Source organism: Schistocerca americana, chromosome 2, assembly GCF_021461395.2.
Source record: "Schistocerca americana isolate TAMUIC-IGC-003095 chromosome 2, iqSchAmer2.1, whole genome shotgun sequence".
Lineage (NCBI taxonomy): Eukaryota > Metazoa > Arthropoda > Insecta > Orthoptera > Acrididae > Schistocerca > Schistocerca americana.
Window position 1 is genome coordinate 211,180,976 of NC_060120.1, and position 26,449 is coordinate 211,207,424.

General features: G+C 41.2%; 1 protein-coding gene across 3 annotated transcripts in view; it reads right to left on the reverse strand.

Moving 5' to 3' along the window:
• LOC124594815 (adhesion G-protein coupled receptor G6-like) overlaps positions 1 to 26,449 on the reverse strand; it is a 189,264-nt gene that overhangs the window by 67,028 nt on the left and 95,787 nt on the right. For all 3 annotated transcript variants that reach the window (XM_047133258.1, XM_047133256.1, XM_047133257.1), the window contains one exon: positions 21,537 to 21,897. In XM_047133258.1, the coding sequence (XP_046989214.1) occupies positions 21,537 to 21,897 (361 nt within the window). The remainder of the gene's footprint in view (positions 1 to 21,536; positions 21,898 to 26,449) is intronic.

A 26,449-nucleotide genomic window follows, 5' to 3' on the forward strand; every position in this document is an offset into this window, starting at 1 on the left:
TCAACCCCATTTGCTTCACCTGGTCTTACTCAACCCAACAAGCCACCACACTTGAAGTTGACCTCCAACTCAAAGATGGCTACATTGGTATCTCTGTCCATACTAAACATACCAACCACCAGCAATACCTTCACTTCAAAAGCTGCCACCTATTCCATACTGAGACATTCCTTGCACACAGCCTGGCCACCCATGGCTGTCACATCTGTAGTGACAAGTAGTCCCTCTCAAAATATACCGAGCATCTCACTGAGGCTTTCATAGACTGTAATTACCTTCCCAACATTGTACAAAAACATATCTCTCGTGCCTTATCTCTCCAGTCACTCACTTCTTCCCAAAGTCCCAGCATCTGGCCACAGGGGAGCATTCCCATCTTGACTCAATACCACCCATAACTGAATCACATTCTGCACCAGGGTTTCGAATACCTCTCGTCATGAGCTGAAATGGAGAATGTTCTACCCACTATCCTTCCCACCCCTCCAACAGTGGTACTCTGCTGCCCACCAAACCTACACAATACCCTCGTCCATCCCTGTAACAACTCCTGCTCCCAATCCTTTGCCTCATGTCTCATATCCCTGTAATAGAACTAGATGCAAGACCTGTCTCTCCACCACCCATGCCAGTCCAGTCACAAGCACCACCTATCCCATCAAAGGCAGGGCTACCTGTGAAACCAGTCATGTGACCTACAAGATAAGGTGCAACCACTGTGCTGCATTCCAGGTGCGCATGACAGGCAGTAACCTGTCTGTCCACATGAATTATCACAGACAATCTGTGGCCAAGAAACAGCAGGACCATCCTGTTGCTGAGCATGCCACCCAACATGACATTCTTCAGTTCAATGAATGCTGCACAGCCTGTGCCATTTGCATCTTTCCCGCCAACACCAGCTTTTCTGAACAGCACAGGTGGGAACTCTCCCTGCACTATATCCTATGTTCCCATATTGTCCTTAGCCTTCTAGCTCCTTCCCTGTTCCCATTCCAGCACTACACAGCCCTCTATTACACCAAAGCACCTACTTCTTCTCTTTCCGCTAATCCCTCCCCCCCCCCCCCCCCCCTGCCACTGCAAATTCACCTAGCTGCCCTACCCTCTCTCCACCTCATCCCTCTTTGTTCCTATAAGCAGCACTTTAGTGTCTCCCACCCCTTCCCTGCTATTCCTCCCCCTCTCCATCCCAGCCTTTTCCTTACACCCACCAATCAGTTGCTTCTCCCATCATGCACTGCTGCTTGCTGTCAGCTGGCCAGAGACTGTGGCCATGAGTGTATGTGTTGTGTTTATGGTGTGTGTGTGCATGAGTGTGTGTGTGTGGATGTGTTTTCTACACCCCTGGAAATGGAAAAAAGAACACATTGACACCGGTGTGTCAGACCCACCATACTTGCTCCGGACACTGTGAGAGGGCTGTACAAGCAATGATCACACGCACGGCACAGCGGACACACCAGGAACCGCGGTGTTGGCCGTCGAATGGCGCTAGCTGCGCAGCATTTGTGCACCGCCGCCGTCAGTGTCAGCCAGTTTGCCGTGGCATACGGAGCTCCATCGCAGTCTTTAACACTGGTAGCATGTCGCGACAGCGTGGACGTGAACCGTATGTGCAGTTGATGGACTTTGAGCGAGGGCGTATAGTGGGCATGCGGGAGGCCGGGTGGACGTACCGCCGAATTGCTCAACACGTGGGGCGTGAGGTCTCCACAGTACATCGATGTTGTCACCAGTGGTCGGCGGAAGGTGCACGTGCCCGTCGATCTGGCACCGGACCGCAGCGACGCACGAATGCACGCCAAGACCGTAGGATCCTACGCAGTGCCGTAGGGGACCGCACCGCCACTTCCCAGCAAATTAGGGACACTGTTGCTCCTGGGGTATCGGCGAGGACCATTCGCAACCGTCTCCATGAAGCTGGGCTACGGTCCCGCACACCGTTAGGCCGTCTTCCGCTCACGCCCCAACATCGAGCAGCCCGCCTCCAGTGGTGTCGCGACAGGCGTGAATGGAGGGACGAATGGAGACGTGTCGTCTTCAGCGATGAGAGTCGCTTCTGCCTTGGTGCCAATGATGGTCGTATGCGTGTTTGGCGCCGTGCAGGTGAGCGCCACAATCAGGACTGCATACGACCGAGGCACACAGGGCCAACACCCGGCATCATGGTGTGGGGAGCGATCTCCTACACTGGCCGTACACCACTGGTGATCGTCGAGGGGACACTGAATAGTGCACGGTACATCTAAACCGTCATCGAACCCATCGTTCTACCATTCCTAGACCGGCAAGGGAACTTGCTGTTCCAACAGGACAATGCACGTCCGCATGTATCCCGTGCCACCCAACGTGCTCTAGAAGGTGTAAGTCAACTACCCTGGCCAGCAAGATCTCCGGATCTGTCCCCCATTGAGCATGTTTGGGACTGGATGAAGCGTCGTCTCACGCGGTCTGCACGTCCAGCACGAACGCTGGTCCAACTGAGGCGCCAGGTGGAAATGGCATGGCAAGCCATTCCACAGGACTACATCCAGCATCTCTACGATCGTCTCCATGGGAGAATAGCAGCCTGCATTGCTGCGAAAGGTGGATATACACTGTACTAGTGCCGACATTGTGCATGCTCTGTTGCCTGTGTCTATGTGCCTGTGGTTCTGTCAGTGTGATCATGTGATGTATCTGACCCCAGGAATGTGTCAATAAAGTTTCCCCTTCCTGGGACAATGAATTCACAGTGTTCTTATTTCAATTTCCAGGAGTGTATTTCTGACGAAGGCCTTGTTTGAAACCTCACTTTCTGACAGTTTTTTTGTTGTGCAAATCTGAGACTCTGCATCTCCACCATATGGTGACTAGCAACTATGCTTTTCATAATATTTTTGCTCCTAAATCATTTAAATTCTGCCACAACTTTCCTTACTGTATTTATAGATTACTTGTTTCAATAGCTGACAACGTTTCACCCATGATGGCATCTTCTACAAAAATCATAAATTTACACACTTGGTCCAACTCTGGGCAGATCATTAAGATGAATCATAATCAATAATGGATCTATAAAAGAATCTTGGAGGGCTCGATGATAAATAAATTATAGTATGATGCAGCAAATACAGATCTGCAGTACACAGCTTTCAAAATTATTTTCTGCTGTTTGTTGATAAGAAAGCATTTCAGCAGGTTATCTAATAGGCTCCTGGAGCCACACATCTGGGCCTCCTCTAGTTTGTGAACAACACAATCAAATATTTCAGTCAAATCACTCAAGATACTCATTGGCAAAAAATTGTTATTGAGGGGCTCCTTGTCATTCTGGGTTTGTGTGTGACTTTTCTGAACTATACCCCTTTTCCTAAACCTTATCTGTCCATTTCCTTCACCTCTCTTCCTTCCCTTTCAACCATTCTGCTGGAAGAAGGAGCCACCAGCTCAGAAAGCAAACAAACTGCAATACCTTTTCTTTGTGTGTTATCCTGCCTCTGCTTGGTCAGATTGTCTATCTATCCAATTAGTTGTACTTTCAAATCCATCCAGTTACTTAAACTTTTTAAAATTGATTATTTTCAATGAAATATACAAATATGTAATGCTGAAAGCTGAACTGTGTTTTATTAATCACACAAAAGTTCCTAAATTTTCAGGTGGTCTTATTCCTATATAAAGTGTGGAAGAACCTCTGGTACTAGTGTTTAGAAATTGTGGGAAAAATGGTTAAGACAACTGCTGGCAAAAACCAGGAAATCTTGGTTCAAATCTTGGTGTGACACAAACTTTCAAATACACACATCAAAAAAAGTTTTGCATCACCTCAGTTCTGAGAGTTCTGGAACCTGTACAGAAAATTGGAATAGAGATCAACATAAACATCATTTCTGCACTTTCTATTGCTCATGAAAACCACACATTGCGTGTTGTAGCACCATACAGTGAGACCTTCAGAGGTTGTGGTCCAGATTGCTGTACACACTAGTACTTCTAATATCCAGTAGCACATCCTCTTGCACTGATGCATGCCTGTATTCATCGTGGCATACTATCCACAAGTTCATCAAGGCATTGTTGGTCCAGATCATCCCACTCCTCAACGGCGATTCAGCATAGGGGATCATGTCTGGAGAACATGCTGGCCACTCTATTTGAGTGATGTTGTTATCCTGAAGGAAGTCATTCGCAAGTTGTGTATGATTGGGGGGGGGGGGGGGGGCAAATGGTCATCCATGAACATGAATGCCTCCCCAGTATGCCGCCAATATGGTTACACTATCAGCCAGAGGATGGCATTCACGTATTGTACAGCCATTATAGCGCCATCCATGATCACCAGCGGTGTACGTCCGCCCGACATAGTGCCACCCCAAAACAGCAGGAAACCTCACTCATTGGACAATGTGCCTAAGGCACTCAGCCTGACTGGGTTGCCTCCAAACACATCGCCAATGATTGTCTCTCTGATGGTGTATGTGACGCTCATCGGTGAAGAGAATGTGATGCCAATCCTGAGCAGTCCATTCGGCATGTTGTTGGGCCCATCTGTACTGCACTGCATGGTGTCGTGGTTTCGAAAGATGGATCTCACTAAGGATGTTGGTAGTGAAGCTGTGCATCATGCAGCCTATTGCGCACAGTTTGAGTCATAACATGACATCCTGTGGCTGCATGAAAAGCATTATTCAACATGGTGGCATTGCTGTCAGGGTTCCTCTGGGCCATAATCCATAGGTGGCAGTCACCCACTGTAGTATTAGCCCTTGGGCAGCCTGAGCAAATCATGTCATTGACAGTTTCTGCCCCTCTGTATCTCTTCCATGCCTGAACAGCATCGCTTCGGTTCACTCCAAGACTCCTGGACATTCTCCCTGTTGAGAGCCCTTCCTGGCACAAAGTAACAATGCGGACATAAACCAACTGCAGTATTGACCATCTAGGTATGGTTGAAATACAGACAGCATGAGCCGTTTATCTCCTTTCTAGTGGAATGACTGAAATTGATCGGCTGTTGGACCCCCTCTGTCTAATAGGTACTGCTCATGCATGACAGTCAAAGGGACTGTTCATTAAATATTACCAAATAATTTTGAAAATCTACATAGTTTGAATTAAAAACTCCTTAAAATCTCCTTAAAATCTCCTTCACATAGAATAGTAGTTCCAAACCATGACTATTTAGAATTTTCAGATCAATAAAACTGGAGATCAGAAACAACAAAAATTTCTTTGCACATTAGTATATCACATCATATTCTGTAGTAAATGCTAAATTCTTTAGATGCTCAGAATTGCAGCCTGCCACTATTTTGTGTTAATTTGCACTGGGTTTTATAATTGCACAAACTTCAATACTGCATGTAACTACTGCTATAGCATCTTTCACAACTTTCAGCAAATGTATGAAACTATTACACCACTGATTCCTTTATGGCAGAATGTTTCTAGAATTTTCACTACTTATTATTGGATCTTCAGCCTTTGGCATATTATAAGTACTTTTTTCATAAAGTTTTATTCTTTATCACCTGAACACAAGCCTTGGCCAAATTTACTTTCAGTTGTAGGCCAAACACAGGGATCCATTTATTTCTGTTGGTGCTGAAAATTTTCATTTGGCACATTAACATTTAAATGTAGTTTCAACTTTGTCAGTTGTGCACTTAAAAAAACATGTTTGTGGACTCCCCATTTCTTTCCTAGTGCCCAATACATTAAGATCAGTATCTAATGGTCAAACAACCAACTAGTACCTGATTCCACATTGGACATGTCCACCTACAAGACATCAACAGGTGTACAATCTTCTACTATGTTGCTACTTGTCTGAATTCTTGTTGGGGAAAGCCACAGAGCAAAGTAAATTAACTGAAGAATACAGGAGTTTGCTTCCTTCTTCTGTGCAGAATGCCTCAAAAAGTTGCTACTGTAGTCTCCGTACAGTGTTATAATAGTAATTTCTTTGTAAGCAGATGTTAACAAAATTTTAAGTTTGTTGAGAAAGATCATGAAATTATAACTGAGATATTGTAAATTAGCATAAAAAGATAAAAAACTGATTACAGTAAATTCATCTTTATATCACTATACAGGGTGTTTTTGAAATTCCCAATACAAACTTCTAGAACTTGGAGGAGATAATATTTTGAATTGGAACCCATGTCCAGAAACATATAATTTCTGTGATACAACCATTTGCAAACATGTTGGTAACATGATTACTATTACAAGTAATTGATTAGGCATGATCCAGTACATCACTTGTTTCACAGTTAGACTCATTAACAGCCAAAGAAATTGCTCATGTGCTCATTAAAGGATTCTCTTCAATGTGATGGTTGTACAGCCTCTTCCAATATGGATGTGTGGCATCTCCTTGGAGTCACAGTCACATCTGCTGATGGTGAAGGTACCCTTTCTTGGAGCCTTTACTGTGGTAAAAAAGGGTATTTGATGGAGTCAAACATTGTGGAGAACAATCTTCATAAGGGTAATGAGTGACTCTTCTATTTCTGTGAGCTTCACCATTTGGAAGGATCATGTCAGTGTACTCTGCAAGTGTGTGCTCAACCATGTTGCATTAACACTCACAGTCATGTGAATGAGGCTACAGATGTAGAATGTATGTCAAATGACATCAGCCAATCTGATGTAACCACCCTCCACCATGACCACCCTGTTGCATACTTTATTAGAAAACATGTTTTCAAAAGGTTGTAGCACAAAAACAGTACATATCCAGACATGGGTTGGTAGATATTTATGTATGTAATATCTAAAGGGGAGACATCGTTAGAAAAAATCTTGAAAAGTTCTTGACTGATTTTCTTCCTATTTTTACATGATGCTCTAACTGGCTGTATATTTTTTAAATACATGTAATATATAAATACATATTTAATATACAAAGGGGAAATACTGTAACAAAAATCTTGAGAAGTTCTTGACCATTTTACTTCAAATTGTTACACAATACTCTACCAACATTCAAATGGACACAGGCCATATGTATTTTTAAACAACAAAGCACAGATTATCTGTAAAACTGACTGTGAACAAGAAAATGCTGTGCTGTACAAATGTGCAATTTTGGTTTCATTCTCGCAGTTTTAGCTTTGATACCAGTGCATGTAAACCATTAAACAAGCTGTTTCTTCCAAATATATTCTTTTTTCTTATATATAATTTCAAACAAAAATTGTTTACACAACAGTGTGCTGTTTTGTTTCTTTCATCACAGTTAGTTTTAAGAGGAATAATGTTGTATTTGTAGTTTATTGACTTATGATTAGAATACTGCTATGGAATCTGAATCATTAACCTACCTGTTCACAGATTAAAACTATAAGAAACACTGTTATTGAAGCTACTATCCTCACATATCCAGCAACTGGAGAGGTTGCTCTTGTACATTAATTATATCAACCAATTTATGCATTCCGTTTACAAGACTTCATTTCCCAATTGCAGTTTTGTTTGCAATAACAATAAGTCTCAGGGTCAGGGAGAGAGGGGAAGAGGATATGGACAGAAATGGAAGGGGGAGTAAATGGATGGAGAGAGGGAGAAGGAGGAGATGGACAGTGATGAAGGGGGGGGGGGGGGGGATTTGGACATATATACACTCAGCAATTGCAAAGCATTGCTGGGTTTGTTAGTACTTTGTAAAGTGAAGAACAAATGGAAAGTGTCCTTCATTGAATATCCTTAAAACATAATTAAGATTTTGGCAACCTGATTGATTGCCTCTATTCTTTCTCATTCAATGTTTGCTTTTTATTATTAATATTTTCCACACTGACATATCCCTGTACGTAGGGCATCATTATGCTTCAGTGTTCACTGTGTATTTCAGGTATGGGGTTTCATTTCTGTTTCATCCTAAAAGAATTGGCTGCTATTTGTTTATTTATGTGAAAAAAAGTACATAAAAATTTAAAATTGTATCATGCTTTGAATCACCCTGGGTTATGAAACCAAATAAACAGCAGCCTAACCACTTCAGTGATTTACAAAAGGTTGACAGCTTCTAGGAAAGATGGCTTAAAGCAACATCCTTGACAAGATTATGAACATACACAAGACATACTTGAAAATTAAGGGTAATGTGGTAATATAAAAACACATTCATTGAAATTAGTGGTTTTTTTTCCTACAAACCTATTTCACTTTTCCAGATAATTGGTGTTCACTTTCATGCTTTCTTTGTTGCATTGCACTATCTTTTTCAGATACTCTGCACAGAAGTTATTTATCTGGGATCAGAACCAGTTGATAACTGCAAAATTGAGTTCCCTGTCATCTATGAACAATAATTCACCAAGCCATTGTTTCAAGCGCAAGAAACTAGATGCAAGTTTTGGACTGTAAGGGTAGTTGGTTGAAAAGTTCCTAATGTAACTGCTGAATCTTACTGATAGTCTTCGTTACAAGTTTCCACAACAATCTCGTCAATAGGGGTGAAGCTATTTGTGCTAAAGGGAGATCCTTGTATAAAACCAAAGAAAATTTATGAATACAAAAGAAATCTCTCTGTTATCAACATTGCCAAACTGACAGAGAGCCTTGGTCATGAATCTCGGCATCTAGTATTTCAAGCCAAAGGAGTGAATAATAAACGGGATGCCTTTCTAGATGCATTATCTTATCATCTAAATAATACTATTCCCATCAGAAAGATAAATATTAATAAGAATAAGGCAAGACAGTCAAGGCCCATGGAATTTGATAATTCTACCAAAGAACTGAAAGAAAAAATGGAGGAAATGTATGTGATACAAAGAGAGACCATAAACAATGAGCATAGGGATAAATACAAACAATACATGTACCAGTATCATTAGCAAGTCAAAAGATTGAAGACTGAAAAGCTTAACTCGAAAATACAAAATTCAGATTGTATCTCCAAGACCTGCTGGTCAATAGTAAATGAAATAAGAGACAATGAAACAAAACTAAAAGGTAATATCAAAATACAGATCTCTAATAACAATATTGATGTCACCAATCCTCAAGAGATCAGTAACATTTTGATGACTATGTGGCATCGATCCATGGATCGATAGGCCAGAACATCATACGTGTATTATGTCTTCGAGTTGATCTTTGTTTTGTATACTTCCGGGACCTCAGTTCCGGCCTAGCCTTTGACCTGTACATTTGTCATGTAAAAAAAGTATTGATGATTAGAAGAGAGAACCATGGTCATTACCTTACCAACTTTATATCTCCTTCAGTGGTGACCCCGACGTGGAGGGTTAAAGTGGTCACGACGGTTGCTCGACAGGTTATTATGTAATTGGTCCTCCACATCTGCAGGGAAATTGTCCATCACAGAATCATTGATGAGCTTGGTGGAACCTGACGCACTCAAATTACTGCACTGATGAACACTCGGAGTAACAGGCTGTCGAATGTGTAAGCTCCACGTGTGTATCACTCCACGCCGGTTGCACACTATATGAATGACATTCGCCAGCCTGTTATTCCGAGTGTTCATTTGTGGGGATTTCAATGTTGATTCCCTGAAAGAGTGTAATAGGAAGAATGACCTTGTAGTATTGCTCAGTTATTTCAATTTGAGCTCCGTCATTGATTTTGCTACTCGGATAACAAAGAACAGCAGGACATTGATAGATAACTTTTTTATAGACCAAAATAAGTTTAAGGACATAAATGCTTATCCTGTTGAGAATGTTCTTTCAGATCATGGTGCACAGCTAGTTACAGTACATGACATAACTCCATGCAGTATATCAAATCAGATTTTCAAAGCAGTGTGTTCAATTAACAATATAAATATTGCAAACTTTAGGGAAAGCCTACAGCAGCTAGACGGGGATGAAGTGTATAAGTAACCCAATGCAAAATTGAAATATAACTTATTTCACGATATATTTTTAAGGGTATTTGAAAACTGTTTTCTCAAGAAAATAGTTAAACATAATTCCAAGAAAACATATAAAAAACCTTGGCTAACTAAAGGAATAAGAATATCTTGCAACTGTAAAAGAGAACTGTGTCTAACAGCAAGAGGGAGTACTGACCCTGAAATTGTTCAATATTATAAAAACTATTGTGCGGTACTAAGAAAAGATACACTCCTGGAAATTGAAATAAGAACACCGTGAATTCATTGTCCCAGGAAGGGGAAACTTTATTGACACATTCCTGGGGTCAGATACATCACATGATCACACTGACAGAACCACAGGCACATAGACACAGGCAACAGAGCATGCACAATGTCGGCACTAGTACAGTGTATATCCACCTTTCGCAGCAATGCAGGCTGCTATTCTCCCATGGAGACGATCGTAGAGATGCTGGATGTAGTCCTGTGGAACGGCTTGCCATGCCATTTCCACCTGGCGCCTCAGTTGGACCAGCGTTCGTGCTGGATGTGCAGACCGCGTGAGACGACGCTTCTTCCAGTCCCAAACATGCTCAATGGGGGACAGATCCGGAGATCTTGCTGGCCAGGGTAGTTGACTTACACCTTCTAGAGCACGTTGGGTGGCAAGGGATACATGCAGACGTGCATTGTCCTGTTGGAACAGCAAGTTCCCTTGCCGGTCTAGGAATGGTAGAACGATGGGTTCGATGACGGTTTGGATGTACCGTGCACTATTCAGTGTCCCCTCGACGATCACCAGTGGTGTACGGCCAGTGTAGGAGATCGCTCCCCACACCATGATGCCGGGTGTTGGCCCTGTGTGCCTCGGTCGTATGCAGTCCTGATTGTGGCGCTCACCTGCACGGCGCCAAACACGCATACGACCATCATTGGCACCAAGGCAGAAGCGACTCTCATCGCTGAAGACGACACGTCTCCATTCGTCCCTCCATTCACGCCTGTCGCGACACCACTGGAGGCGGGCTGCACGATGTTGGGGCGTGAGCGGAAGACGGCCTAACGGTGTGCGGGACCGTAGCCCAGCTTCATGGAGACGGTTGCGAATGGTCCTCGCCGATACCCCAGGAGCAACAGTGTCCCTAATTTGCTGGGAAGTGGCGGTGCGGTCCCCTACGGCACTGCGTAGGATCCTACGGTCTTGGCGTGCATCCGTGCGTCGCTGCGGTCCGGTCCCAGGTCGACGGGCACGTGCACCTTCCGCCGACCACTGGCGACAACATCGATGTACTGTGGAGACCTCACGCCCCACGTGTTGAGCAATTCGGCGGTACGTCCACCCGGCCTCCCGCATGCCCACTATACGCCCTCGCTCAAAGTCCGTCAACTGCACATACGGTTCACGTCCACGCTGTCGCGGCATGCTACCAGTGTTAAAGACTGCGATGGAGCTCCGTATGCCACGGCAAACTGGCTGACACTGACGGCGGCGGTGCACAAATGCTGCACAGCTAGCGCCATTCGACGGCCAACACCGCGGTTCCTGGTGTGTCCGCTGTGCCGTGCGTGTGATCATTGCTTGTACAGCCCTCTCGCAGTGTCCGGAGCAAGTATGGTGGGTCTGACACACCGGTGTCAATGTGTTCTTTTTTCCATTTCCAGGAGTGTACTAAAAAGTCCAGAAGCATGTGTTTCTTGTCTGAGATCAGTAACTCTGATAATAAAATTAAAGCAATTTGGAATATTATTGAAAGGGAAACAGGGCAACCAAGAGCACAGGAAGACTTTAATGCCATAAAACTAAATGACAAGTGTACTAACAAACAATCAAAAATTGAAAATATTTTCAATAATCATTTTTTAAATGTTATGGAGAAAATAGGATCTAGATCTTCACTAGAAGAGGCAAGGCTACTAATAGAAGAGGCCATACCTGTGCAGTTTGAAACAACTGTATTTCCACCAACCTCTCCCTCTGAAATCAGTAAAATAATAAACTCACTGAAAAGGGAATTGATAGCATTTCCAGCAAGGTACTTAAAGCTTGTTCCCCACAGATAAGTAGGATTTTCAGCCACGTATGTGCTCTTTGGTGCAGGATGTTTTCTCCGATAGACTGAAATATGCCATTGTAAAACCATTGCATAAAAAGGGGGATACGTCAGATGTCAACAACTACCGCCCAATCTCTCTTCTGACAGCTCTATCAAAAAATTTTGAGAAAGTAATGTATTCAAGAGTAGCCTCCCATATTTGTAAAAATAAAGTACCAACAAAATGTCAGTTTGGTTTTCAGAAAGGCTTTTCAACAGAAAATGCTATATATGCTTTCAATGATCAAATATTAAATGCTCTGGATAACCAGACATCACCCATTGGTATTTTTTGTGATCTCTCAAAGGCCTTTGATTGTGTAAATCATGGAATGCTTTTAGATGAGCTAAATCATTATGGTTTGAGGGGGGCAGTGCACAAATGGTTTAATTCATACTTAACTGGAAGAATGCAGAAAGTTGAAATAAGTGGTTCATCTAATGTTAAAACAACAGCTGATTCCTCAAACTAGGGGGCTATCAAGTACGGGGTCCCACAGGGTTCGGTCTTAGGTCCTTTACTGTTCTTGATATACATTAATGACTTACCATTCCACATTGATGAAGATGCAAAGTTAGTTCTTTTTGCTGATGATACAAGCATAGTAATAACATCCAAAAACCAAGAACTAAGTGATGTAATTGTAAATGATGTTTTTCACAAAATTAGTAAGTGGTTCTCAGCAAACGGACTCTCTTTAAATTTTGATAAAACACAGTATATACAGTTCCATACAGTAAATGGCACAACTCCAGTAATAAATATAGACTTTGAACAGAAGTCTCTAGCTAAGGTAGAATTTTCAAAATTTTTAGGTGTGTCTATAATAGAGGGAAACATTCCACGTAGGAAAAATATATCTAAAAATGAAGATGATGTGACTTACCAAATGAAAGTGCTGGCAGGTCGACAGACACACAAACAAACACAAACATACACACAAAATTCAAGCTTTCGCAACAAACTGTTGCCTCATCAGGAAAGAAGGAAGGAGAGGGAAAGACGAAAGGATGTGGGTTTTAAGGGAGAGGGTAAGGAGTCATTCCAAACCCGGGAGCTGAAAGACTTACCTTAGGGGGAAAGAAGGACGGGTATACACTCGCACACCCACATCCTTTCGTCTTTCCCTCTCCTTCCTTCTTTCCTGATGAGGCAACAGTTTGTTGCGAAAGCTTGAATTTTTTGTGTATGTTTGTGTGTCTGTCGACCTGCCAGCACTTTCATTTGGTAAGTCACATCATCTTTGTTTTTAGATATATTTTAGGTGTGTCCGTTGATGAGAGGTTAAACTGGAAGCAACACTTTCATGGTCTGCTGAAACGTCTGAGTTCAGCTACATATGCTATTAGGGTTATTGCTTTCGTATGGCATCATATTCTGGGGTAATTCATCGTTGAGTAGAAAAATATTCATTGCTCAAAAACGTGTAATCAGAATAATTGCTGGAGCCCACCCACGGTCATCCTGCAGATATCTATTTAAGGTTCTAGGGATCCTCACAGTAACCTCACTGTATATATATTCACTTATGAAATTTGTTGTTAATAATCCAACCCAGTTCAAAAGTAATAGCAGTGTGCATAGCTATAACACCAGGAGAAAGGATGATCTTCACTATGCAGTGTTAAATCTAACTTTGGCACAGAAAGGGGTAAATTATGCTGCCACAAAAGTCTTTGGTCACCTACCAAACACCATCAAAAGCCTGACAGATAGCCAACCAGCATTTAAAAATAAATTAAAAGAATTTCTAGATGACAACTCCTTCTGCTCATTGGCTGAATTTTTAGATATAAATTAAGGGAGGGGGAAAAAATAAAAAAAAATAAAATCCAACTTAAACATTAGTGTCATGCAATATTTTGTGTAATGTAATATCTTGTACAGACATCTTTTATTAACCTGACATGTTCCACATCATTACGAAGTGTCGTATTCATGATCTATGGAACAAGTATTAATCTAATCTAATCTCTAATCTAATCATCAGTGCAGTAATTTGAGTGCGTCAGGTTCCACCAAGCTCATCAATTACTCTGTGATGGACAATTTCGCTGCAGATGTGGAGGACCAATTGCATAATAACCTGTCGAGCAACCGCCGTGACCACTTCGACCCTCCATCTAGACACTTCCGTCATTTGGACTTTATATTGCAATTTACCTCTGACATACGATACATCAAGGGTGCAGATAATGTGGTTGCAGATTTTTTGTCTCCTGTTGGCACTCTCACAACTCTGATAGACCTCTCTAACTTGCCTCAGATACAGTCTGCCGACACGGACACTATGGACCTTATTTCCGATCACAGCTTTTCACTCAAACCTGTGCGATCCACCTTTCCCAGTGTCATATGTGAGGTTTGGTGTGATGAATCAACTGGTACGCTGCATCCCTTCATACTCAAACCTCTACAGAGACAAGTGTTCGACAAATTACACAACCTAACTCATCCAAGTGTGAGAGCCTCTACCAGACTTATTTCACCACGCTTCGTCTGGCGCGACATGCATCACGACTGACAACCCTGGGCCCATGCCTGCATTCCGTGCCAACAAAATAAAGTTTTGCAGCACACATGGCCCCCACTAGGCAGCTTCATCGCTCACCCCAGTCGTTTCCACCACGTTCGCATCGACTTGGCCCCCTCACCCCCTTCGAGGGTTACAGATACGTGCTATCTATTATAAACAGAACATCTCATTGGGTGGAAGCTGCCTTGCTACCCAGTATTACATCCGAATCAGTGTCACAATTCTTCATAGACACTTGGATTTGATGCTTTGGCTGCCCTGTTTACTTGACGACCGACCAAGGCTGTCAGTTTGAGTCTGCCTTGTTTTCTAAACTATGTAGGCTGTGCAGCATCAAGAAAAGTCATTCAACAGCATACCACCTTCAAAAGCAATGGCGTCGTGGAACATTGGCATAGGATGCTTAAGATGGCCCTACATTGCCATGGCCTCCTTTGGACGGAAGCCCCGCCATTCGTCTTACTCGGTTTGCGGACCACTTTCAAGGAAGACCTTAAAGGGTCAATGGCTGAGTTCGTCTACGGCCAGTCCCTAACACTGCCAGGCGAACTTGTTGCTCCTACTCCAGTTGCCAAACCGTCCGAACTGCCATCCTTGGTAGAACGGGTGAGGTTACACTGTAACAAGCTTCAACTCCCGCCCCCTTCCAGCCACAGTCCGCTGCACACATATGTTCCCAAGGCGCTCGAAACTTACGAATTTGTGTTCCTTTGCGATGACAATGTAAAAGCCCCATTACAGCCCCCTTACACAGGCCCGTACAGAGTTGTCAAATGAACCAGTAACACAATGGACATTGTAATTAAGGGCTCAGTAACTACTGTCTCCCTCAACAGGGTTCAACCTGCTTGCATCGAGTTTTCCCCTACCTCACCCACTGTTGAAGAGACCACACTCTCTGGCCACCCTCGGCCTTCTTCCTTTGCTCATGATTCGAGTAAAATCATGCCTACACTGGCCCTGTCAATGATCCCATACTCATTCCCGGGTTTTCTGCCTCCCGGCTCCCATAGCAGAGGCACCAGCTCCCAGGGCTCTAATATAACAGTTCCATCTTTGTGCGACAGCACACCACGCTGCTCTTCTAACCAGTGCAGCCTGCAGGTTCCTGCCACGCCCACTCAGACCTCACTGTCTGACACTTACCCTTCTACTTGCAGCACACCACCCTCACCATGCTACGGTTTCCCCACCCCACCGGCTCAGCATACCTCTCCGTTAGCAGGCACCACTTATGAGCTCTTTACCCACATTCATCCTAATGTCATCATTAGTGGTGATACCGCATTAGTGCTGCTTGTGTGTGATGAATCATGTGACTCGTTAGGTGGTGTGTCACAACGTATAGTGAAGTGTTTCAAAATCTCTCGAAGTGCTACATGTGGCAACCTACGTGCTTACGTTAGGCCAAGTGGAAAGGTGATCATTAAGTTCCCTGCTGACGACGCCCTCCCACACCAGCGCTCCTGCACCGGCCGATGACTATGACCGCCTACGTTGCTTCAAGACTTCAGCATCAGCATCCCAGGATTTGCTCCACCCTCTCCTCCCACATGGCCCATGCCGTTAGACGCGGAGGAACTCACTGTAACCCACTTAAACCCCCCCCACCCCCACCCCTACCAACGCGTACGTACTCCATACTGCAGGGCGGGCTATCATATGTGTATTATGTCTTCGAGTTGATTTTTGTTTCGTATACTTCCGGGACCTCAGTTCCGGCCTAGTCTTCGACCTGTACGTTTGTCATGTATTAAAAGTATTTATGATTATATGAGAGAACCGTGGTCATTACCTTACCACCTTGATATCTCCTTCAACTATTTCATAGATATCATAGAATCAAACTTTTCTACCACAGATAAAGTACCTGTTGGAAGTCTTGCTGAGAACAATCTGAAGCTAATCAACTGAATGAACTTGAAATCAAGGATATTTTGCAGCTCTTCAGAGAATGTAAAAACAAAAATCCGCTGGATGGTATGAAATTTCTCCATTTTTACTTAAACAGTGTGAAAACAGTCTAGCATATCCTTTGGTGCATCTAATAAATAGTGTATTAAAAGAAGGAGTGTTTCCTGACATACTAAAATTAGCCATTGTTAAACCTCTCTACAAAAAAGGTGATAAACAACTAGTAGAAAATTACAGACCACTCACTTTAACTTCCATTTTTAGCAAGTTAATTGAAAAAATAATTCTGAAATATATGTTAGAGCATTATAATAAGCACAACATTCTGGGACATTTTCAGCATGGTTTCAGAAGTGGTCATAGCACCATGACTGCAACGCTTCAATTTATGCTGAAAGCTCTTGCTAAAATTGATGAAGGCGTGCAAGTAGCTGGAGTTTTCCTAGACCTATCAAAGGCTTTTGATACGGTTGATCATAAGGTACTTCTGTCAAAACCGGCCAGAAAGGGCATAAGTGGAAAACTATTGCACCTCATCACATCATATTTAAAAAAGAGAAGACAGTGTACCTCAGTCTCACACAATAATGGAGAAACATTAAAAAGTTAAACATTAAGGGCCAGGAATATTAAATTTGCTGTGCCTCAGGGATCGATAATTGGTCACTTCCTTTTTATATGTTACGTCAATGACTTTCCAAAGATAGTAAAAAATTATACCTTCATTACAATGTATGCAGATGACACTTCAGGCCTTTGTTGGGGAAATGATATTCTTAATCTTGGCATAGAGGTAAAAAATTTATAGATATTGCAAAGGAAAAGTTTGAAAATGACAATCTAAAAGTCAACTTACAAAAAACATATATAATCCCCTTCAATGTTGGTGATTTGCAAACTTGTATTGATTTTCAAGATAGTAATATTTTAGGGAAAATCTGCAATGAGTGTAAATTCCTAGGTATATGCATAGATAGCAAACTACTATGGACACAACAAATTGACAACATATGTACAAGGCTATCATCTAGTCTATATGTTTTAAGGAGAATAACTCCATATGTCAATACCCAAACAATGAGGATAATGTATTTTGGTTTAATACATCCATTTCTACCATATAGTCTTGTATTGAGGCGCGCGGCTTCCAAAACTCATGTAGACTGAGTATTTAAACTCCAGAAAAGACCCTTGAGAATATTAGGCAAAAAAGATGCTAGAACATCATGTAAGGGATTGTTTATAGAATTGAAAATTCTGACTATGTATTCAATGTATATGTTTGAAACAATAGTATTAACTGTAGAAGATAAGAAATACACCTGAAACTTCCTGGCAGATCAAAACTGTGTGCCGGACTGAGACTCAAACTCGGGACCTTTGCCTTTCGCGGGCAAGTGCTCTACCATCTGAGCTACCCAATCACGACTCACGCCCTGTCCTCACAGCTTTACTTCTGCCAGTACCTCATCTCTTCAAACCTTCCAAACTTTACAGAAGCTCTCCTGCGAACCTTGATGGTAGAGCACTTGCCTGCGAAAGGAAAAGGTCCCGAGTTCGAGTCTCGGTCCGGCACACAGTTTTGATCTGCCAGGAAGTTTCATACCAGCGCACACTCCACTGCAGAGTGAAAAACTCATTCAAGAAATATACCTGTCGTAATGCAGAAATTCATAATCACAATACTAGACAAGTACAAAATTACCATATGATACACAGAAGACTGAAATAACTGCAAACAGTCCATATATTAATGGAGGAAAATACTTCAATGCACTGCCAAATGAACTGAAGGTAATAACTGGAGAGACATTCAAAAAACATCTAAAATCATGGCTCATTAAGCAGTGCTTCTATAGCCTGCTGTAGAAACTAAAATATAAAATATTATTATGTCAAGTAATTTGGACTAAATTCTTAAGTTCCTATTATAAAGTAAAATTAGATTGTATACTGTTGTATTGTACTACCAATTGCTGTGCATGTAATTACATGTTTCATGTAAATAAATTACAAATTACAAATTACAAGCTAAGTTTGGTGTGGAATCCCATGTTAGCAGCTGTATACTGAGAGTGCACCTGGCAGGAAAGGGAAAGGTAAACTGGCAGGGTTGTTAGTGAAATCCATAAGGGGGGACACTAGTACTCATGGATGTACCTCTTTTTTAGACTAATATCAGTGTCCACTGAGAAGTTCAGGCAGGCAGGTGCTAAAGAGGTCCAAAATTCACAAGATTCTTGCAACAGTAAAGTAAATAATAATGTTACCATATTTAACCAAAATATTGGTGGATTAAAATAAAAGTAGATTCTCACAAAAGTAAAGTAAAAAATAATGCTACCATTTTTCAGCAAAATATTCCGGGATTGGAGAATAAAGTATATGAGCTCCTGGTTTGTTTAGATGACATTGAATCTGATAATGTAATAGATATACTATGCCTGTCTGAGCATCACATTGTGTCTGATATGGAAAAGGTAAATATCAGTGGTTATAAACTAGCTGCACATATGAGTAGAGAGAATAAGGTGTCAAAAGTTATCACTGTGTAAAAAGCTTAGATACAAAAAAGTTTCGCCTAGAGCAACATATAGAAGCATGTGCCTATCAACTTAAACTGAAGGAGGGCTCTTTTATAATTGTATCAGTATATAGGTCCCCTTCAGGAAACTTTCATTTATTCCTGGAAAACTTGGATACCTTGTTGTGCTATCTGTCAGATAGGGGAAAGCAAATTATTATTTGTGGGGACTTCAATATTGATTCATTAAAATAGTGTAATAGGAAGAATGACCTGGAAGTCTTGCTCGGTTCTTTCAATTTGACATCTGTCATTGATTTTCCTACTCGGGTAGTAAAGGACAGCAGCACATTGAGAGAGAACACTTTATAGATCAAGATATGTTTAAAAACATAAATGCTTGTCCTATTGAGAATGGCCTTTCTGATCATGTTAATAATAATAATAATAATGAGCGTATGGCATTGGTGGCCGGGAGACCACTCATGGGGCGGTTCGGCCGCCGCTCCACAAGTTCTTTAATACCACTACGGCGACTTGCGAGTAAATGAGGATGAAATGATGATCAAAGACATACAACACCCAGTCATCTCGAGGCAGAGAAAATCCCTGACCCCGCCGGGAATCGAACCCGGGACCCCATGCGCGGGAAGCGAGGACGCTACCGCAAGACCATGAGCCGTGGACTCTGATCACCCAAACAGCCAAATATTATAAAAACTACTGTGCTACATTAAGAAAGGTTATTAAAAAGTTCAGAAGCATGTGCATCATGTCTGATATTAATACCTCTGATAAAAAAATCAAAACAATTTGGAATATTATTACAAGGGAGACGGAGCAACCAAGAGTACAGGATGTTGGCATTACCATAAAAGTGAATGGCAACTTGACAAACAACAAGCCGGAAGTCAAAAACATTTTGAATAATCATTTTTTAAATGTTGTAGAGAAAATAGGATCTAAATGTTCATGAGAAGAAGCAAGGCAGTTAATGAAAAAGCCTTACCCACACAATTTGATGCAATTGAAATTCCACCCACCTCTCCTTCTGAAATTAGGAAGATAATAAACTCTCTCAAGATTAAAAGCTCACATGGAATTGATGGCATTTCCAGCAGGATAATAAAAGCTTGTTCCCAAGAGATAAATGGAATTATTAGCCACATATGTAATAGATCTCTGAAGCAGTGTATTTTCCCAGATAGACTGAAGTATGCCATTGTTAAACCACTGCATAAAAAGGGGGATATATCTGATGTCAACAACTACTGCCCAATCTCTCTTCTGACTGCCTTATCCAAAATTATTGAAAAAGTAATGTATTGTACAGTAGCTTCACACCTTTGTAAAAATAAAGTTTTAACAAAATGTCAGTTTGGTTTCCAGAAAGGTTTTTCAACAGAAAATGGTATGTATACTCTCACTAATGAAATATTAAACGCTCTGAGTAAGTGGAAGTCACCCATTGGGATTTTTTGTGATCTCTCAAAGGCTTTTGATTGTGTAAATCATGGAATACTTCTAGATAAGCTCTGGTTCTCTGCAAATGGGCTCTCATTCAACTTTGACAAAACACAGTATATACAGTTGCACACAGTAAATGGAATGACACCATTAATAAATATAGACTTTGATCAGGAATTGGTAGCTAAGGTAGAATATTCAAAATTTCTAGGTGTGTGCATTGATGAGGGGTTGAACTGGAAAAAACACACTGAAGATCTCTTTAAATGTTTGAGTTCAGCTACTTATGCTATTAGAGTCATTGCAAATTTTGGTGATATACATCTCAGTAAATTAGCTTACCATGCCTATTTTCATTCTCTGCTTTTATATGGCATCATATTCTGGGGTAACTCATTGTTGAGTAAAAGAGTGTTCATTGCACAAAAGTGTGTAATCAGAATAATTGCTAGAGCTCATCCAAGATCATCCTGCAGACACTTATTTAAAGAGCTAGGGATCTTCACTGTAGCCTCACAATATATATATTCACTTATGAAATTTGTTATTAACAATCCAAGCGAATTCAAAAGTAATAGCAGTGTACATGGCTACAACACTAGGAGAAAGGATGAACTTCACTACTCAAGGTTAAATCTAACTTTAGCTCAGGAGGGGTAAATTATGCTGCCACAAAAGTCTTTGGTCACTTACCTAACAGCATCAAAAGTCTGACAGATAGCCATATAGCATTTAAAAGGAAATTAAAAGAATTTCTGAATGTGGCAACTCCTTCTACTCATTAGATGAATTTTTGGATATAGTAAGTGGGTAATTTCCCCACCCCCATCCAAGAAAAGAAAAAAAAATATTAAGTGTCGTGTAATATTTTGTGTAATGTAATATTTTGTATAGACACCTTTTATTAACCTGACATGTTCCACATCATTACGAAGTGTCGTATTCATGATCTATGGAACAATTACTAATCTAATCTACTTGAGATGGATCAAGAATGCCCACACACAGATTCAAACACAGTACCAAACAACAAATATTAAGTAGAGCAATTAATTATATGTTCTTGCATTAGCTGGATAAATGAGAGATGATATGCATTAATGAAATACAGGAGCTAAAGAAGTTTGCTGTAAACACTTAGAAACTGTGAATAGTGTTACCTTTCTCATCTGGCACATCATGTATGTCAATCTCACTTAATATTCTGTCCACATTCATCAGTATGACATTACTACTTTCAGCTGTCTGCTGGGCTACTTCCAGTACTTCTTTGTCTTGCCTTGTCATAGCTGCTGTTACCTCTGCCACAGCTTCCACAGCTGAAGAATTCAGTTTCTCTGTGTCAGCTGAGTCTAAAGCGAGACCTACAATAACAATGTCACTAGCTGACAGTTTCTGATCACTTTTATCTGTTCTGTCTCTGATAATGGACTGCAGATTACTGAGTGCACTAGTGGTATGGTTTCCTGTTCCCATGATGAGTTCATGTAATCTTCTTGTTTTTGATCCCAGGTTTGAAACCTGCAACAGGAAATGTTTACATCTGCTCTTCACCAGTTTTTTTTTAGATATATTTAATAAATCTTTTCCTTCTAGATCTTGGCAAAAGAAAGTAAGCAATAAACTTAAGTGGACTACATATGGAATATAAATTTTTAATGTCAGGAAAAGGAGAATTCACAATGTGTTAAAATCAAACAGAAATACTGATTTTGTTATGAATGTCCAACACAATAAACTGTATCCAAGAAAATTGTAGCTGTAGCTAAAAATTGGCCAATAATACTTTCTCCCTCCACCATAGTAATAATACAAAAGTAGTGTGGTCAGTTGTTCAGTCAGAACTAGGAACCAAAGTTAAAACTCATGACATTTCAAAAATTAGATTTGAAAAAGAGTCTGTAATAAACCCTGTTCAGATGTCATTCTTCTTAAATGTAGTAATGTCAGATGAAGATATAGTAGCCTGTCAAGACAACGTACATTTCATAAGCTTGGAAACACATCTTTCAAACAGTTTAAAAAATCATCCAAAGGCATGTGGAAAGTGAAATTTTGTCTTTAAAAAACAAAACCTTGTCTACATGGGATGAAATACCCTTATCTGTAATCATAAGAGTGTGTAATATCATTTCACAACCACTGTCAGCTATCAGAAACCAATCTTTTGATCAGTGTTGTTTTCCAAATGTATTAAAACATGTTGGTTCAAATGGCTCTGAGCACTATGCGACTTAACTTCTGAGGTCATCAGTCGCCTAGAACTTAGAACTAATTAACCCTAACTAACCTAAGGACATCACACACATCCATGCCCAAGGCAAGATTCGAACCTGCAACCGTAGCGGTCATGCGGTTCCAGACTGAAGCGCCTAGAACCGCACGGCCACACTGTCCGGCAAAACATGTTGGGATAAAACCACTATTCAAATAGGGATTGACAGAAAATGTGAGGAATTACCTCCCTCTCTCTTCTGCTGGAAGTGTTTGAAAAGGCTTCAGTAAAACAAATTCAAAAATTTCTTAAGGTGAATGTCATAATTTTTAATAATCACTCCAGATTCCAACAAGGAAAAAGCACTGTAAATGCAATTAATGTGTTTGCTCAAAAGATATGCTCCTTGTTGGACAAGTGTAGAAAGGCCAGAAATATTCTGTGATCCAACAAAAGCTTTTGATTCAGTGAACCAGTCCTTACTTCTAAACAAATTACATATATATGCAATGAGAGACCCAGCTTTACAATGGTTCACCTCTTACATAACAGATGGGGAACAAAGAGTAATTATAATATCAAATTCAAGAAACTGCTCCTCAGACTGGAAAACAATTGGCCAAGGAGTCTTGCAGGGTTTTATATAGGGTCCCTACCTGTTCCTTTTATACATAAATGACCAACCACCTGCTACTGATGCTATTTCAGTTTTATTTGCTGATGATACATCAGTTCCAACTGAAAATGAGCCTGGGAAGAAACTTGGAAAGTGTCCTAAATACTTAAGAGAAATTTGAATCTTGGTTCCATCAAAATGGACTGAAACTACATGTAACTAAAACCAAAATGATTCAGTTTGAAGCTAAATCATTAGAATGAAGTGAAGTAAAGGTAATTTGCAATGATGAGTATATCACAGAAGCAAACACCATGAAGTTCTTAGGCCTGAATCTTGACGAAAATGTAAATTAGACAGTACACATAGACCGCTTATTAAACAAATTTAACAGCCTAGAAAGAAAAAAGAATGGAAGGAAGGGAGGAAACATGTGTTGCCAAACAATGGGCATTATGTTGACCACTGTCAAAAAATCAACTTACACTTAACTCTTTCCATTTCAACCACAATCATTATTTTATTGGGAAACATATGCCAACATGGAAAAACTGAAGGTTCACTGAAGCACCACAATAATACGATGCAGCACTAAAATGGAGCTCTTTCAAGAGAAGCCAAGCCATTTCCATACTACCAGGTCCCACACTTGTGGTTCCGAGTATGACTGGAAACAGTGCACTGGCATGAAGAGTGGGCTGTAAACAAATATAAAACCATTTATCTTAGTAGAGGGGAGAGCAGTCCAGCAGTGGCTATGTGGATGAGAGTGTCACACCTTGACCGGGAAATATGGGACAGCACACAACTGCTAAATGGTCAGGCCTTTGATGCTTTGACTTTGGTGCTGTTCGTCTAAGCTACCAGTGAGCTGCTCCCTCATCCTGGGACACTGCTGTGACCCAACCCTGCACAGAAATGGTCCCACACACAGGACCACTTCAGTTGGCGTCTGAAGTCAACATCAGTTGAACTTTAGTGGATGTTAGGGCTTCCAAACACCACAAGGCCACATCTACAGCTTGCAGTTGTCATGCAATAAGTGGAGTGAGCAAGCTGTTGATTCTGATTGTGTGTGCTGAAGGTATAGGAACTTGAAAGTTATATTAATCAAACTGGCAGAGTTGATAGACATGCAGTATTTCATGGGACTCAGGGAGCACTATTTGCAGCCAGGTGTTTGCAGTGCACCCTTGCCATGGCATAAAGCACCTTGTGCAGAATCAGTGTTAGGTACATGCCACCATTATGTCCATCCTGCCAGCGTACTAAATTAAAAGTGGTTGATAAGAAGGTGTACGATATAAATTGGTTGTTATTTGGAGCATTTGTGAAGTATTGTGAATTGGTGCTTTGGTGTCTTTGTTGTGGATGGAAGCTAAAGGTTTTGCAATGGCAGAGTCATGGACACAGGATGTTTCCAAGTGAGAGGCATTGTGGTTGTTACTGAATAAGGCAGCATAGTTATACATGGGTAAAACAGAGTTACTAAGTCAAATGGCTATTAAAGATGAGCTGTTGTGCCAATCTAGCCATCAGGGGCTTAAGTAGATTCAACCACTACCAGTATGATTACTGGTACTCCTTTTTCTTGTAGGTCAGCTGAAGATACGGTGTCTGTCTTGGAGAACCTGAAAATGTCAGCAGGGATGGCTAATTGGTCAGACAGTCAGTTGTTGCAAGTGACAAAGCTACAGTTGTTAGGAGAGGCAAAAACTTTTGTTAGGTGTATGGAGGCATTGAAAAATGCAAATACATTTGGGCAATCAGGTCAGGTCCTCCTGCAGTGATATAGAAGGCAAAACATTATGAGGTTTTTTTGGGAACAATTCAGTGGAATCATGAAAAGGCACAGTGAGGCAATGGAGAATTTTGTGAATGGGATGCATAAGATTAATGTAGATACATACAAGCTAGGAAAGAGTGATGAGGCAAATACAGTTATGCTACAGGAAGCAAAGCACAGGGTACTTGACACCCGAGGGGCCTGTCACCTGATATGTCACGACAGGTTCAGACTGCTGTCTTGCAAGATACGTATCCTGGTGTCAGGTTAGCAACAGAATCTGAGAAGACTGATGTGATGTGGGATAAACGGCAAATATTCTCTGCTAATGTGAAGTGCTATAGCAGGAATGGGAGACATTGAGAGGCAATGTTGACAGCTTTAACAGTGTGTATAGGATGGATATCAGCAACAGAATAATGGAAGCAGTAACAGAGGTGGCAAGGGGGAAATGGATTAATATTAAATGCAAGAGAGAACCCCAAGTCTGCAAGTGGTGATCATGGTAACTTTTGATGCATCAAGTACACTACATATGCAGAGGTGGATTGTGCTACATTAGAGAGTGTGAGGGGCAGGAAACATAGGGTTTTGTTGCACACAGGGGCGCTTGTTTCCGTTGAAGTCTCCCCATTCAGGATGACATACTGCTCTTTGTCTCTTAGAAAACTTTCTACCCATCTGCATATGTCATTGGATAGACCATAAGCACACACTTTTTGGAGCAAGTGACAGTGCGGAACTGAGTCAAACGCCTTTTGAAAGTAGAGGAATATGGCATCAACCTGGGAGCCAGTATCTAGAGCTTCTTGTATATCATGCGCAAAGAGGGCCAGCTGTGTCTCACATGACTGCTGTTTCCTATAACAATGCTGATTTCTGCAGATGAGCTTCTCAGAGGCTATAAAGGTCATTATGTCTGAACACAAAATATGTTCCATGATTCTACAATAAATCAAAGTCAGTGAAATAGGCTGGTAATTATGTGCATCTGATTTTCTACCCTTTTTATAGATTGTTATGACCTGGGCCTTCTTCCAGCCCTATGGAAATTTCTGCTGTTCCAATGATCTCTGATAGATAATGGATAAGAATAGTGCTATACTTGTAGCATTGTCAACAGAAATCTTACGGGGATTCCATCTGGGCCAGATGCCTTCCTGGCGTCTAAGGATCTTAAGTGTTTTACAATCCCAGATACACTAAACACTATGTTAGCCATCCTTGCATTTGTTTGATAACTGGAAGGGGGAATGGTGCTGCAGTCCTCTACCATAAACAAGTTTTTGAAAGCTAGGTTTAGAATTTTGGCCTTCTGTTTATCATCATCTGTTGCATTACCTGTACTACCAGCAAGAGAAGGTATTGAATTATTTGTAGCATTCATAGATTTTATGTACGACCAAAATTTTTTGGGGTTATTTTTAGAATCTGCAGGTAAAATATTTCTTTCAAA